Source organism: Chinchilla lanigera, unplaced genomic scaffold, assembly GCF_000276665.1.
Source record: "Chinchilla lanigera isolate Chin_1 unplaced genomic scaffold, ChiLan1.0 scaffold00059, whole genome shotgun sequence".
Lineage (NCBI taxonomy): Eukaryota > Metazoa > Chordata > Mammalia > Rodentia > Chinchillidae > Chinchilla > Chinchilla lanigera.
In genome coordinates, this window is record NW_004955460.1 from 9394102 (window position 1) to 9410257 (window position 16156).

At 54.9% G+C, this 16156-nt stretch overlaps 1 protein-coding gene across 8 annotated transcripts in view; it reads right to left on the minus strand.

The window, feature by feature from the left end:
• The window catches only part of Mad1l1 (MAD1 mitotic arrest deficient-like 1 (yeast)), a 331751-nt gene that overhangs the window by 53374 nt on the left and 262221 nt on the right, over positions 1 to 16156 (minus strand). For all 8 annotated transcript variants that reach the window (XM_013521213.1, XM_005397818.2, XM_005397819.2 and 5 more), the window contains one exon: positions 3040 to 3230. In XM_013521213.1, coding sequence (XP_013376667.1) covers positions 3040 to 3230 — 191 coding nt within the window. The remainder of the gene's footprint in view (positions 1 to 3039; positions 3231 to 16156) is intronic.

Genomic DNA, 16156 nt, shown 5'->3' on the forward strand with positions numbered 1-16156 from the left:
GGAGGCTGCAAAGATCATGACTCTTTGAGCCTCTCCTCGGGTCACACACTCTTCCAATGGAACCAGAGGGGCCAGGAGCACACAGCTGTGTGCAGACCCCAACTCACTGGGGGAATGGGAGTGCCACTGTGTGGCTCTGTAGAGGTGGAGCAGCAGACAGGACCTGGTATCACCTGAAGCTATGTAGAGGCAGGAGTGTCTGTGGGCTGGGCTGAGCCAGCCTCTGGGCTGCCACTATCAACCATAGGGCCAGGGCCCAGAACTTCAGTGAGCACATCGTGAAAATCACCTCCTCCAAGCCTCAAGGATAAGCCTGGAATCACTCCTGACAGATGGGGAGACAGAAGGGTGATGGCTTGGCCGGTGTCTGCAGGATTAGGATGCTGGATGGCACTGCCAGCATGGGATTCCTGCAGACCCCACACCTGCACAGGTGCACTAGGGCAAAGAAGGTGGCACAGGCAGCACAAGGGGGGGGGCACTGAGGCCAGATGGCAGCAGGTTCTGCCAAGTAGAGGCTCTGGAGGAAAACAGAGCCAGCATCCAGTGGCAGAAGAAACAACCTTCTGGCCCTGGCCAGGCTGCAGCTCAAAGTGGGCCACAGGCAGTGGGCGGGCAGGAGATGGCAAATCAGCCAGCTGCCACGCGGCTACCTCAGGCCTCACTGTGGGATCACAGTTGTCCCAGAGTCTGAAAGTGCAAATCACAGGGCTGGCAAGAGGGACATGGGGCTGCTTCAGGCTCTATTCCTGAGACAAATCACAATACCTAGCTCCCTACCCAAGGTCACAGGACACCGCTCCTTTCCAGGCCACAACGATGACACTTGGCCCCTTTTGGGGCCACCAGGGCGATATACAGTCCCTTACTGGGCTACCATAGTGACACATGACAGCTCACTGGGCCCAACTACTGTATCCTGAACTTATGCACATTCTGTGGCAAATCACAGGCCAGGCATGATGGGGGCACCCCTGCAACTGTGTTGTTCTGAAACAAACTTGGGACAGTGGTGGGCCAGAGCTGCACTGCCCACCAGCCATCCTGACACTCACTGGCTGCATCCAGCTCTGGAAGGGTTGGCTTTGTGGAAGAGGCCACCCACATCTCACACTGCCTGCTAGGGAAGCACCCATCAGCATAGCTGTGGAGTCTGCCACTCATCCCTCAAGCCATGTGAGGCCAGGTAAGCCTCCTACTCTCAGCCTCCCTGTGTGCCCTGTGGAGGTTGTGGTCACCCATGGGTGTTTAATGGGGCAGCTAGGGAGGGCATATAGTGGGCTTCACAGGCAGCTAGAAGGTCCCTCACATGGGCCAGAGGGAGGTGGCGGGATCCCCGGAGGGAGGACTATTACTGAGCGGGAGCAAGGTGGATGGGGTGATAGGCCTGGCACCCATATGCCCCTCCCTGTCCCTGGCATCAAAATGCTAGCAGTGGCAACTTGAGAAGCAGGAGCCTAGGCAAACAGTTCTCTTCTTTTGGGTTTTCTGTATTTTCAACAACCTATAAATATGAAACATTTTGGAATGCTTCCCCAAGGCCTCCCTGGAGGTAGTTTTTGTAAGAACACAATCCCTTTAGCCAAGGAATGTGTAAGAACCCACTGAAAAAAATCTGTCTCATAATTTATAAACGAGGCAATAGTGACATACTCAATAGTAACGTTCATAAGTACATCTTCATTTGCCTAATCTTAAAAAAAGGAATTTCTACGGTGCATTAAGCTAAATACTCATCAGCGATCCTGAGTTATTCAGAAGTACACAGAATTATACAAAAGCGAAGAAGTACATTTCTGATCACTTATTTAATGGAAGACTTGGAGTATTTGAATATTTATTTACTTACTCAAAAGGTTGGCGAGTTCTAAAAAGCGGAAAAATGAATGAACATGACCTGAGAGGTCTCGTAAACCTGAGTCAAGCTGTGAAATGAGAAGACAGCAGGGACCAAGCCCGAGGTACAGCTCTGGCCACAGAGGCAGAGCATCGCGCAGAGTGCTATGAAGCGCAGATGGACGGACAGACGGGTGTGAGGACAGTAAGTCGCTGTACTGCACAAGGTGAACACTGAGGCAGTGCTTCATATCCAGATTTCTGCTTGAAATACTTAGGGCACATGGAGGGGAGCTTTAGGATAAAAAAGTTGGCTCCTGTTTCCACAGAGATGAGCAGACCAGCTGGCTGTGGTGGCTCAGATGGCCTGGCCACACCTTGGTGGTCCTGACCTCCCACAGATCTTGCTGGCTCAACCCTTCCTGACAGCCACACGCTGCGCTGGAACCACAGCACCATCCCCAGGACAGTGACAGACAAGCTTTTGTCATCCAAGATTTCCAGTTGCCTGACTACCACCCCCAGTCAGTGTGGCAACACACCTACTTTTGCCACTGGGGCTGCCCATCCTGAGAACTCCTCACGTCTATGTTCGCCACAACCTAGAACTCTGAAAGCCACAGCCACATCATGCATGGACCCACCAGGCCACACTGCTCCCACGGTGGTGAGGGGGGCCTTGTCACTGGCGCACCTCATCACGGGCTGGCACTGAGATCTGGGCTCATACAGGAGCCAGGCACAGCTGCTGTAGACTCAGCCAATAGGACAAGTGGCCCCTTCAGCCCAACTGGCTTTTCCTTTCCCTTTCTGTGGGCCACACTGCACACTGCTCTCTGGCTAAGGTCTGGCAGCTCTGGAGGCATCCATTCCACTCCTCATACAATCACTTCAGTTCTCTGGGACACCACTGCCTTCAGACAAACTGACATGTTCTCAGTGTCCCCAACCTCTGTCGGGGGGGGCGGGGGCCGCGGGCAGTTGGAGACAAGCAGAGGGTAGATGCCAAGAAAGGGAGAGGGAGGTCTAGGCTGAATGGCCAGGTGGAGGTGGCCAGGGTCAGTCAACAAACCCCAGTGGTGATGAGCATGTCCCTTCCCATCCCATTCCACCATGCCTTGGTGATGTGAGGGCTAACAATTTGTCTTCCCCCAGACGGAAAGGGACAGCAGATGCACAGCCAGGCTGTGGAGCAGGGCCTACCTTGAAGATGAGGCAGTCGGTCTTGTGCTCTGCGTACTGTGAGGTTAGCCGGTACTGGCTCTCAGTGGTGATGTCGATCTGGTAGCCCGTCAGTGTGTAACAGACCTTGCGGAACTCCTGGATTTTGGTCTGGAACACCTCCTTGAGCCGTTGGTTCTTCAGCTCAGCACTTTCTACCTGCTTCCGGAGCTCTGCAGGAAGAGGCAGAGGGAGTGAGAGGCCAGCCTGGGTAACCCAAAGAGGGGCAGGGACACAGCAGGGCCTGATGGCAAGGGCAGCTGTGTCCCAAGCCCAGACACTCCCTCCCGAAGACAGGGAAGGCCAGTGCCACATCAGCAAGCCCCGATCTGTGTGTGCAGAAGAATCGGACGAGCTGATAAGCAGTCTGACCTTCTGGTGGCAGTGATAATAAAGATACTCTATTAACGACAGCAACTCTAAAGAAAGCAGTGACTCTGAAAGCCAGGTGCTGGAGTCAGATACCTGGACTCCAGATTCTATGCCTGGCCTGGAGCCTTCAGGCCTGTTCTCTGTTGGAGGAATGATAATGGGCAATGGGCACTGCAACTCCAAGTCACCCTGGGAAGCTCCAGGGGTGGCCAGGACTTGGGGTGCACATGTCCAAGTAAGAATGCTCTGGACGGCAAGCACCAAGAGCCTGGGTATGTATCTGAAGATCTGAATCTGCCAAGCAGTCCCAGTGATTCTGACATTTGCAGGCTCAGTCCCTTTGGGGACGCCTGCCCTAGGTGATCCAGCCCCAGCACATGGTGGGCAGGGAAGCAGTGAGGAGGACAGGAAGCCTCTGGCCACTGTGGATTATTTACCTGGGGGGAGGCAGAGGGTCCCACCTACCAGCCAATTCCAGAGCAAGGCCATGGTGAGGCATTTTTCCTCAAAGCAGGGTCTGGGTGAGTCCTACAGCTGAGCTGTGGGACAACAGCCACTTCTGCCCTCCCTCATGCAGCTCTGAGTAGACCATTTGAGGCAGATTCCCCCCACCCACCACTCCACCGCAATGCTTTACAGCCGCCCAGGGAGACACCAGCTGTGCAAAGCCACCACAAGGACACACAATTACCATGAATCTCTCGCCCAAGGTGCCTTCCGAGTAATTAAACCTTGATTTATCTCCCCGTTAATTATCGAGCTTAGCTCCACTTAAACACGAATGGAGCCATCTCCTGAGCTGGTACTTCCTGGAGGTCCAACCTGGAGCATGGGATGGGGGCCCTGGCCTGGCTAGGCCTGGCCTGAGTGTGAGTGGGGTAACACCAGCCTCCTGCTGCTGTGAGGAGGGGCAGGTTAATCCAAGGCTTAGGCGGCCTGGTCTAAATGGGCTGAGGGAGGAAGAGTGAACATCAGCACGGTGTGTGGTTGGGGGCACAGAGCATTCTCCTAAACAGTATGAGCCCGAAAACCAAGGGCTCCATCGACCAGGCCCAGCCTGGAGGCCTCCAGCCTCTGCCCAGCAGAGTGTGAGAGAAAAGGCAGGCATCTGGGCACCCACAGAGGTGTTGGGCAGCATGAACTCATACCCCAGGCCCCAGGGGCAGGTTAATGGGCCTTGTGTGGTCTGGGTTGCACCCTGAAGGTGAGTGGGCATGGAAAGCCTCCTTCCAGGAGACGTCAGTGGAAACCAGAAGCCCTTGTGTGACTGACTGAGGAACGCAGAGACCCAGGAGGGCCAGGCTCCCATTCAGGGTGACAGAGGCCCCCACGCCACATGCACGTACTCATTTCACTGCCATGTGGCTCTGAGGCAGGACCACTGGCTCAGAGTGCAATGGTCTGGCTGTGGACACAGGCTCACTCAGCGGCCGTCGCTGTCCTCACTGCCTCTTGGGCTCCAATCCACACCTCTGAGTTCTAAGCCCTCTGAGTTCTTTAAGACCGACATCTGAGCCCAGCATTCTGGTGCCAGAGACTGGAGGAGAAGCAGCCTGACAGAACTTATCACGTTGGCAGAGGGGCCATGGGGCACTGTCCACTGTGGCCCTGCCCTTGCCACTCCTCTATTCATCACGCATGTGGAGACCCAGTGGACACTGTCCACAGCTGAGTCCCTCAGTAGGACACGACTCACAGCCCTTGATTAATGGAGAAATCAGATTATGAAATCAAAAGGCTCTGATCCCAATATTCTTCCCTGTGTCCCTCAGCCAATCCTTCCCAAGATGGAGCCATCAGCAGGAGGAAGAATTCACTGACCACACTTTAGGGGTGATATTTCAGCCCTGTCAGGGGCTGTGTGGCCTTTAATCTATCTCTGCCATCCAATGGGAAAAATTAAATCTCGGTGATAAATGCAGCCTGACCTTGGAGAAGGCAAAGGCCCCTTCTACGCGGCACACAGAGCCCAGCAGCAGGCAGGGTGCAGGTCTTTGTGAGGCCCACACTCACACTCACCGTCCTTGTTGTGCATCCTGGAGGGAGAAGGTGCCACCGCACTACTCCTGAATGCTTGGGCACAGCCCACATGCCCGGCACCTGTGGCCTGCAGCGACACACGAGGCGGGCCCATCACCCTTGGTGGCTTGGAGGGAAGCCACTTTCTCAGGGAAGAGGAGCTGGCCTACCTCAGCGAAGAGGGTCCAGTGAAGAAACCCAGAACAGAAATTTGATTTGGGGTCTGGAAGGTCAATGTCTGACCTCCCTGTCATTCTTGTACTTCAATGGCTTACATAAATGTGAATGAATAATTCACTGGTGGTTTGGATTCAATGAATAAAAGATGGATTTCCTGCCTTGGAACCATCACGGCTCTCTTCTTGGTGACTCTCACAGGACCTCTGAGTGACTAGGAATGAAGCTTCCTCTGGGCTGGGTTCTGTGGGCCTGGATATGGGCCTGGATGTGGGTGCTGGGCTGGACTCCTCATTGGCCCAGGAGCAGAAGCCCAGAGGCCCCAGAGTCCACTGTGACCCCAGCCCCAGGCCCAGCATACAATGACAACATGTATACAGGCTGGGCTAGCAGGGTGGCCTGGATGGCCATCAGGGTCTGCCGAAAACTAGAGGACCCCAGCCTTGTCTGCCATGTGTGCATCTGAGGCAGCTTGCCGTGCAGGAAATGGTAGCACAGACACTGAGACCACGACCCAGGCAATGGTTCTGACAGCCTTGTTCTGGGGAGGCTTCTTCCCAGCTCCAAGCCCGAGTTTATACCCACGAGGAGGCCCTGAGGCCCTCAAGTGGCCCTGGCCACTACCTCTACACTGTTGCTGGCTTCTCCTGCCCTTGAATCCAGAGTAGCAGCCATGATGACCAGGCAAAACCCCACAGACTGTCATCCTCCTCCTAGAAGTGTCTGTTGTGTGTCCATACCAAGCACATCAGGGTCCCCATATCTTCCAGGCAGGGCTGGCTGTTCCCTCCATTTCCACTGCCCTCTGCAGGGATAGGCCTGGCTCTGAGTGGCTCTCAGAAAGTCTTGGTGAGGACGGCAGAGGAAGGAGTGTGGCAGCCACAGTCCAGGGCCCACAGTGAGGCAGGAGGGTGTCACTGGCTGTGCAGGACTGGCTGGGCTGCCAGAGAAGCCTGGATGGCTCAACTCTGCCCGGATACGTAAGCTACTCTGTGTCCAGGGAAGCCATGGGATGACTCTGACCGCCACCACTCCACTATCTTTACCCAACAGTTGGCCCCTCCTAGAACGGCAGAAGGCAGTTGAGGTAGTTCCAAGGGGAAGACACAGGACAGAAATAACCCACACTTTGTCAGATGCAGGCCAGCAGGGGATAGCACTCCTGTCCAAAAGTGGAATGTCGAGATAAAGGAGCGTTTACAGGCTCAAATCTCTGGGGATCCATTTCACAACTTGAAACTTGGAGAACGGCTGTTACCAGTGGGCAGGCAGGGCATGCACAATGCAAACACAGACACAGAGAGGAGCTGAAAGCAGACAGGAGGTGGTTACAGCTCACAAGATCCCATGGTTGGAGTAAGTGAGCTGGCGTCCCAGCAGCAGGACCTCTGGCTTTCATCACAACCACAGGGCTGCTGGTCACTGTGCCCTCAAGAGGAGGAGAAGCAGCTCAGCTCCGTTCTCCCTGGGCTGCTGGGGAATGGCTGGAAGAGACAGAGAGGCTTCTGCAGATGCCAGCATCTCTCCGGAGGTGCCTGGGACTGCTGTCCTCTTCTGTCTGTTCTGGGGCCCAAGGCACGACAGACCCAGGGGCCACGGAAGCTGGGCTGGGTGCAGTTATAGGCGCTAGCAGCATGGAGTCCTAGGCTGCCCATCCTACAGCACTGCTCTGTCCCAGGTGCCCTCTGGAGGGCGAGGCCTCCAGCCCCATGGCCCGGGTGCTCCACCTGCCCAGCCATTGCTTGAGCTGGTCTGAACCACATCCCTGCCCCAGAATGGTGTGAGCCTCAACTGAGCACAGGTACCGCGGAGGCTCTGCTCCCCAGGGAGAACAGACCCCCACTCTGAGCAGGCTCTTCAGGCTGGGCCTGGTCCCAGTTCCCTAAACCCACACACCTTACTCCCAGCTGGGCCTGCCCTGTCCTGTGAGGAGCCTGGTTGTCTGGACTGAACTTGTGTCCTTTCTCCCCAGCATCAGAGTCATACAGTCTCTTGTGTTTCCAGGGTTCACTGTCTCATTCATCGTGGTCATCAGGCCCCCAGTAGAGTAACTTGTACCAAGTCTCTGCTTACTGCTTCCAGCTCATGTCGCTCAAGGAAGACCGAGATGGGCCTCTGTGTCTCTACTGTGAAGGTCCCACGGTGCCTGGGCCAGGGAAGGGTCATCGAGCACCGAGAAGTACATGTGAGGCATCCACTTCTCCTGAGGCCCAGCTCATGGTCCTAGAGCCACAGTCGGTTTAACCGAAGCTGGTGAATGTGCAGGGTCTCCTTTGCTGAGTGGTGGGACTCAGGGCCCACGCACACTCCAGACACGCAGGAGGGAGAGACCCAGCCTGCATACTGGCTGAGGGAAAAGGAGCAGGTTGAGGGCTCACGGACCGACTTTGAGAAGACAAAAGTTTCATGATGAGTGGACGTGGGCTCAGCCGACCTGTCAGGGCAAGAGTCTCATGGTCTTCTGCAGTGGGTGGTGGGACAGCCAGTTCCAATGGGAGCACCCAACATGAGCGAGTACTGAGAGGCATGGGGCAAAAGACCCGGCCCTAGCAGGCCCGGGCATCTCCAGAGGGGCCTCTTGGAGGAGACACACACCTATCCATGGGTACTCAGGAAGAGGCTCCTGGTTTGCATTGTAAGTCCTCCTGCCAGGGAGACTCCAGGACCCCCATGGTCACCCCAGCCTCCATCTCAGCAGGTTGAACACAGGGAAGATGTGCAGGAGGGGCCTATGGCCCTGGCCACACATCCTTGCTAGAAAGATTGGAAAAGTACCTACACCTGGGGATACTGCACTGCTATTATATGCTCTACTCCAGAAGAGAAACAAGAACAGAGGAGGAAGGCTCATGATGTGAAAGACAGAACAAACAGAAAAAACACAAGATAAATCAAGTCTGGTGCCTGCCTTAAAGCCCAGCACTCTAGGAGGCTGAGACAGGAGGGTTGCAAGTTCCAACCCAGCCAGGGCAACTTAGAGAGACACTGTCTCAAAATAAAAAAAGAAAAAAGGAAAACACAACTTTAAAAAAAGGATGAATCAAAAACAACCATAACAAACTCCTGCCCCATTGGATGCAGAGAAACCCTAGCAGTGACAAGAGGCCACTAACAAGAATGAGAACGTACTCCCACAGACAAGATGATAGGGGGCCTGCAGAGTAAAGGAGAAGGAATCTGCCAGAAAGTATTCCCCTCAAAGGAAAACCAGACAGATGGAAAGCAGCAAAAAAAAAAAAAAAAAAAAAAACTAGACATTCTCAGAGCACCAGTATCAACTAACAGGAATGTCAGAGAGAGTACAGGAAGTGAGAAGGAAGGCATCATGGACAGAATAGTGAGAAAGATGTCAGGACCAAATGGCGGGTGTTCCCAGGGTCCCCAACACCCAGCACCAGGAGTCCTAGGACCCAGATGGCCCCCTCAGGACACACACTGGGGAAAGGCTAGAGCTTCAGCAAGAAGACTCACAAAGATCCCAGGGACTCGGGAAGCTGAGCAGGCTCTGCTTCTCACACCAGTAAGACACATGGCCATCAGAGTCCCCATGGGCAGGGGTACAGTCCCCTCAGGTCAGGAGGGTCTGGGCTGGACAAGGAGTACTTCAGAGGCTCCAGGATGTTTTGGTGCAGACTCAAGACACAAATGTGTGTGTGTGTGCATATGTGTGTACCAGCAAAGGCCTGTGAGTGGGTGGGTGAACTGCAGGGCTGGAAAGGGCTGTCATGTAAAAGATGGGTAAGCATGCCCATCATGGCGTGTATCTAGTATGTTCCCCAAAAGGTTTAGTGCGCTAAAGGTGTGGGTGATGACATGCTTTGGGGAAGTGACGGCATCAGATCATAATTCAATGATGACGTTACTGGGACTGATGAAGACAGGAGGTAGGGCCTGTGAGGGGAGTGGATCACGGAGGTGTGACACTAAGGGACCCTTTCACGCTTGCTCTTTCCCCTGGGCTTCCTAACTTCCACGAGGACAGGTTTTGCTCTACCACACCCTTTGGCCATGATGTTCTGCCTGACCACAGGCTGAAAGCAATGGAGTCAGCTCACCATGGACTGAAACCTCTGAAGCTGTGAGCCCAATGAATCTTCTTTCTCTAAGCTGTTCTCGGCTATGTCATCAGTGACAGAAAGCTGACTCACACAGTGCCCATGGCCCTGTACTGGCTGAGCACCGTGTCACCTTTCTCCCTATACCCACCCTGAGAAGGGCCCTCTGCAACAACCTCCCTGCCCACCAGCCCTGTCCACAGGCGGAGATTATAGGGAGAAAGCCCAAATGATGACCCAAGTCCCACACACTGACCACCCCAGGCCCATGACCAATTTCCTGGTAAGAACTGGAAGCCATTTCAAAATGTCCTTTTGGGGATTTGAGATGGAGCCATTTTTGTTTCAGAAAAGTGGAAGAAAAACAAAAACAAAAACAAAAACAAACCCACTTAACCACAGCTAGAATTTTAGGCTTTGAAAAAGCAACAACTAATTCACCATCAAAAAAGCAGCCCTCTAAGCCTCAGCTGTGTGAAGTGAGTATTTTGAACTTGACACCTGCAGAAGCTTTGCAGAAGAACTGTGTGGTCAGAGAAGGGTGAAGTCTCCTTCCCAAAACTCTGGCGTGTTCTTCCAAAGCCTATTTCCTATGTTCAAGGTGCTTGAGGTTCCAGGGCTCCCTGGCAAACACTGGCCACAGGAGGGGCTGTGGCCTGTGCCTTGTGCCTATGAGCCCTTGCTGGGCTCCTTCTCCTGGGTCTAGTCAGGTGGTCAGAGGTGAGGTTCAGTCTTCTCAGAAGTGTGAACCTGGACCCACAGTGAATGCACTAGGCTGACCTAGGTCAGCAGACTGGACTTGTGAGAGCCAGGCGAGGCCAGCCCTGGGGGTCTTCATGTGGATTAATCAGAGGCCCCCACACCAAGCCCCACTTGACCTCAGACTGGAGAGGCTGACACCCCACACAGTGAGGGTGCTCTGGGACACCAGCAGACACAGGGCCATGCTGGCCCGGCTCAGACCCAATGTGGAGCTGCACTTGTAGGCTGAATTATTCATCTCTTGCTAACGTCTAAACTATTCCAGTTTTACATTTTTAAATATTTAATAATTAGGCATGAAATATTTATGCAATTTTATTAGCAGCCATGGGAGCTGGGTGCTGTGAGGCTGTGGTGGTGAGGTCTGTGCCCTGTTCCCAGGTGTCTACAGAGTGGCAAGGAGAAGCCCTGGCGGGCCGGTCAGTACCCTTATGGGCCTCCTCTGGGTGCAACGTCCTAGAAGGCGGACCTTCCATCTCTACATGGCACAGGGCCTTGGAGGCCCCCTTCTGTCCCAAATCTACATTCTGGAGGACCATTGAACAGTTGGCAGATTGCCAGGCACAAGGCCCACACCTGTACTAGCCACGCCACCTTCAAGGCCTTCCTTGCACATATCCTTCCACCACATCCCCAAGTGCAGGCCTTTATGGAAGGCAACAAACACCCCACTGGCCAGGCCTCCACGGCCCTGTGTGGACGGGTCGCTTCAGCTCTGCTGGTGTTGGGCCCTGAGCCTCAGTTCCATCACGTGCTGTGGCCCCTGCTGGGCCGGAAATTGCACGTTTTTCCCCCAGAGAGGAGATGCTTGCCCTGGAATTACATGCAGATGAGCAGCTCTCGTGCCCACTGCCTGGCTGCTGGCAGAGACCCCCTGGGTAAGCTCTGTGCAGCTTCCAAGCAGGGCCTCTCTGTGTGATTAACTGCTCACTCTGGCAAGCAGCTTGTCACCTTGCACAAAAATGATCTGAAAAGACACCAACAATTACAGTCCACCAGATTACGGGGTAGAAGAGTCCTGGGGCGACAGGCGGTGCTGATATCGTATTTGCAGGAAGGTTCCCTCCCCCACCCAAGGACAGAGCTGTCGAGGCCCCAGAGGACGCCCCCCGGCTGCAGAGCCCCTTCAGTGAGTGAGAAGCTGTGTCTGGTAGAGAGAGAGCAGTCACTGGTGTCTGTGGAGCCATGGGCTGATCCTGCGGGGGAGGGATGCTGCACTGCCCGATGGACTTGGAGACAGGCCACAGAAGGCTGGAGGTAGGGGCTCAATGTTACCTGGCCAGGTGCAGACAGCCAGTCCTCAGGTGGACTAGACCATGACAGGCCACTCAGCAGCAGTGGGAAAGGGACCCTCACATACACCTGCCAGGTGCTAGGTGATGAGGCCAAAGCTGTGCCACCTTGGCACCACCCTCCACCCGTCACTTGGGCCGCTGCTCAGACAGTCCCCTGGATCACACGCTGATGGAGCTCTCAGCTGTGGAGCTGAACTGTCTGCACAGACAGGGCCACCTGACTTCATCTTGAGGCATCACCTGTTGACTTGTCTGCTGGCCCTTCTCTCACCCACTGTATCCACCCAGAGCAAGGCCACATCTAGCAGAGGGACATCTGATGGTGGGTAAAGGGTCACAGTGTTCTTCTGGCAGCCTGGTGACTGAATGGAGAATTGCTACCTTATCTCCAGCTCATGGGTGGAAAACTGCCTGTGGTCCAGGGGCTGGACTCTGGCTCTGGTGTCAAGGCCTTGGCCAGGTAGCTCAGCAGGCTGCTCTCCATCCTACCCTGACCCCACACTAGCTCCAAGACCCGGGGCCCTTTGGGGCCTTGACTGGGATGTCAGCCCTACCAAGTGACCCTGACTTTGATGAGCTATCAGACCCTACAGCCCAGGTGTGCCCCAAGTCCCAAGCACCCAAACCCCATTTCCTACCCTCTGCATCTGCATTGGCCACACCCACAAACCTAATGCTCCCTTGGGGACAGCCACCACCACTCCCCCAAAGCCCAGGCCACCTGGAGTCCTGCAGTCTCAGCAGCCACACTCACTGAGCACTGGCTCTGATGCTCCACCCTCTCCTTGACTGGCACTGCTGCCGCTCAGTCCTCTGCCAGAGCCCATCACTCTTCACAGGTTACTCTGGGCCCCCTTCCTGCCTTCTGGGAAAAGCCCTGTCCTGTATGCCACCCAGGCCTTCTACCTGGTGAGGCCCCTGGTGCCATGCTGCAGGCTGCAAAAGTACCAACCCTCACTCTTAGGTGGTGTAGCTCATACTGCAACCACCTGGTCCTGACTGCAGCCTCCTGACTGCGGCCTCCTATGGGGACAATGTTCAAGGACAGGCTTCAAGACCCAGCTCCTTTAGCCATTCTGCAACACCTTCCCTCAGGGCTTTCTCGGCCCTCTGCAGCCCAGGCGGGGTCTGCATCTCTGGTGGACATATACTATCTCTCCTCCACGGGGACAGAGCCTCCCTGTTCTAACCCAATGCCCTCAGAGTGCCTGGGAGTTGTGGGCAGTAGTCTAATGACAAATGAGCTCACAGGTGTGAACAGGCCAGAGCGCGTTCTCCTTGGAAACTCGAGACCTGTGGCCCCACTCAGAGAACCTCAGGATGCAGGGCTGTGGAACTACGATCACAGAGCCCCAGGCAGGCAGGATAGAAGGGTAAGGAAGACATGAAGGAGTGGGGACAGCAGGGCCCCTCAGTATTCCAGGGACTTTACTGCTAAAAGGCATAGGGCTTGGAATGTGGGAGCCATGTGCCAGCCACATTCTGTCTAGTCCCTGTGTGTGGTGGCCCTGACCCTGGGTTCTGCAGCACATGGGCCTCCTCCAACCCAGCTCAACTGGATCAAAAGTGGTGTCTGATCAAAGGCCCGAGAGCTGGACAGTGACCGGGGTTGTGCCTGGGCTCACAAAAGCAAGTGGGACCCATTCTATTTAGGGGCTGGCGATTGGAAGACTCTAGTGGAGTGGCTGGAAACAGAGGTGATGGAGAGGGAAAATGGGGTCAGAGGCAAGCAAGAGTGGGCAGTAGAGAGAAGCTGTTGGCTGTGGGCCTGTGGTTAGGGATGCTATTTCCTGGAGGGTGAGGGTCTTTTTTGGGCATGGTGGCCCTGTGGCTGACAGGGTCTCCAACAGCCTCCATTTGTACAGAGGGCATTGGATGACTCCTTTCCAGGGTCTTCTCTGAACAGCCCTGGGGAAGGTCATTCCTGGCGCAGGATGAGCAAAGGTTCTCAGGATGCAGAGAGGCCCTGTGCTGGGCTGGATCATATGGCCACCAATGGAAACATAGCCCACAGCTGTAGGGAGGATGACTTCTTGCTGCCTGGCACTCACAGGTTCTGGCCTTCAGGAGCCCAGAACTGGCCCACTGCCCTTGGTCTATATTCACACCTGGCCCAGGTACAGCAGAAGCAGAGGCTCTGAGCACAGATCAGGTCTCCAGAAGTCCATGGCAGCAGCATGAGCTTTGTGCATGGCCACTGAGCCAGATGTCATCCCCACTTGGAGCCTCAGAGGGTGGGGAGGTTTACGCAGGGCTGTCCAGCAGGGTAAACCATTCCCTCTCAGAGAACTAGAAATGCACATCACAGGCTTGGGGAAGTGGGGGAGAGGACTTGGGAAAGTGGGGGAGGAGGGACCTCAGTGTTTGTGGCCATGGGGCAAAACTCTAAGGCACAACCCTCCAAATCCCATGCATTCCACACACACACAGATGCCCAGGAACCCCTGGGGTCATGCGTGTCCCCTCAGAGCCAAAAACAGCCAAGAACTCCACATGCCAATGTCATATCACAGAATGCCTGGTATCCAGAACAGAGAACACACAGCTGTTTAGCCTAAATTTCCTAAAGCTTCCTGCCACAGACCTGTCCAGCAGGCAGTGTGTGAGAACAGACTGGCATAGAGGGGTAACCTATAGCCCACTGGGCAGAGGCTGCATGGGCCTGGGATGTGTCACATCTCCCAAGCTGGAGATGTACAGTGTGAGGTCAGGAGCCAACTCTGCTCACATGCTGGTGCGTTATTAATTCCCGACCTCGGCCTCAGAGACGAGCTCCCTGGAAGGCGTGTTCAGAGCTCATCTTTTATTGACTGAGTCACTTCTGAGTCAATCTGTCTGCTTTGGGCAAGACAAGCAATTTAAATCTTTTCCTCCTTCCTCCTAGTTGAGACGGGCAGCTATTGCAGCCTGTTAGCGCTTGTGGTGGCCTGGGCAGAGGTAACTGACTGTAGATTTCAGGCTGGGAGAAGCAGAACTGGCCCAGCAGCTGGAGCAGCCCAGAGCGGATTCCGGAAGGAGCAAAAGGCCAGAACAGCTGGGGTTTAGCGGGCAGAAAGCAAGTGAGAAGGCCCTGGGTATACGGACCTTTGGGACTTGCCCAGTCACAGCAAGCAAAAGGGCCTGGTGTCAGGCAGGAAAGGAACCCCAAGGGCAAGGGGTGAGTCAACTAGGCCCCTAGACTCCACTGTAGGGAGAAGCCCACTGCCCACACACACCCAGCCCTAGGCAGGAAACAGCTGGTAACAGGTCCCCCTGCTTGTGCTAGCTGAGGGCAGCCCAATTATCTATGGGGGCCCTCATCCTGGGATATCACAAGGTGCTATGGGGCTGTGGGAGAGGTGGATTGGGATTGGCGGGGATTGGTGGGGCTTGGCTAATTATAATGTGAATGAGCCTGCATCATAATTTACAGCTGCTCAGTGAGGCAGGAAGAGTGGGCCCTGAGATGGGCTCTTACCCAGGATGAAGCTGAGATCCAGAGAGGGGAAGCGGTATGCCTGAGGACACAGACCCAGAGCTGGGGTCCAGGTACCAGCTTCTGCTACACTGAGTGGAAGCCATGACCCAAGAGTCTCATGAAGATCTTGCCTTTCAGCAAGGCCTGATGTTCCAGAGTGGCAAGCTGCTCTGTGCCCTGGGTGCCCAGTACTGGGCTGGCAGACCCACCTCACTCCTCTGCTCCACTAGGCCATCCCATTACACTGTGGCAAAGGACCAGGCTGCACTTTTTTCCCATGTCTGAGGGACTAGTTTATCTGATGGGGGCAATTTCAAGGCATCACAGTGTTCAGGCTGTATCATGGGTGCTGCTGGCTGCGCTTAGCCAAACTGACAGTGGGAATCTAGAGCAAAGAGAAGCAGAGTAGAAAGAGTTGGAAGGTTGCAGCTTGGACTGAAAAGATGTGCAGGTAAAGGTACATCCAATGGAGGTGTGACTGCCACCACTCACACAAAGAAGGCAAGCGCTCTTCACCAGGACAGCAGGAGGATATCTTGAGTGCACCTCAGAAACCAGTAAGGCTCAGAGGTATAAAAATGCAAATCTGAAAAAAAATGCGAATGTCTTAAAGAGAGCCCCAAAGGCCTTTGAACCCAGGACTGCCCAGGGAACTGTCTCCCTGGGATGTTTGCCACGCTCAGCTGAAGGCTCCTGCTGTGGGCAGCCATTGGCATCATCCAGGTGAGGCTGGTTTCGTAGGCATGCAGATCACAAGTTCACTGAGCTCATAAAGGGAGGCCTAGGAGGCAGGATGGTGTGTAGCAGGGGTGAGAGGTCCTACAAGCAGTTACCAACAGGGCTGTGGGAGTGGAGCCGAAGCTGCAGTAGAGATCCCAGGAAGGAGAGGAGCTAGGAATGTGTGACATCAGCTAAAGGAAGCTGCAAACGCAAGCAGAGTCAGCCTGAGAGAGGCCACAGAG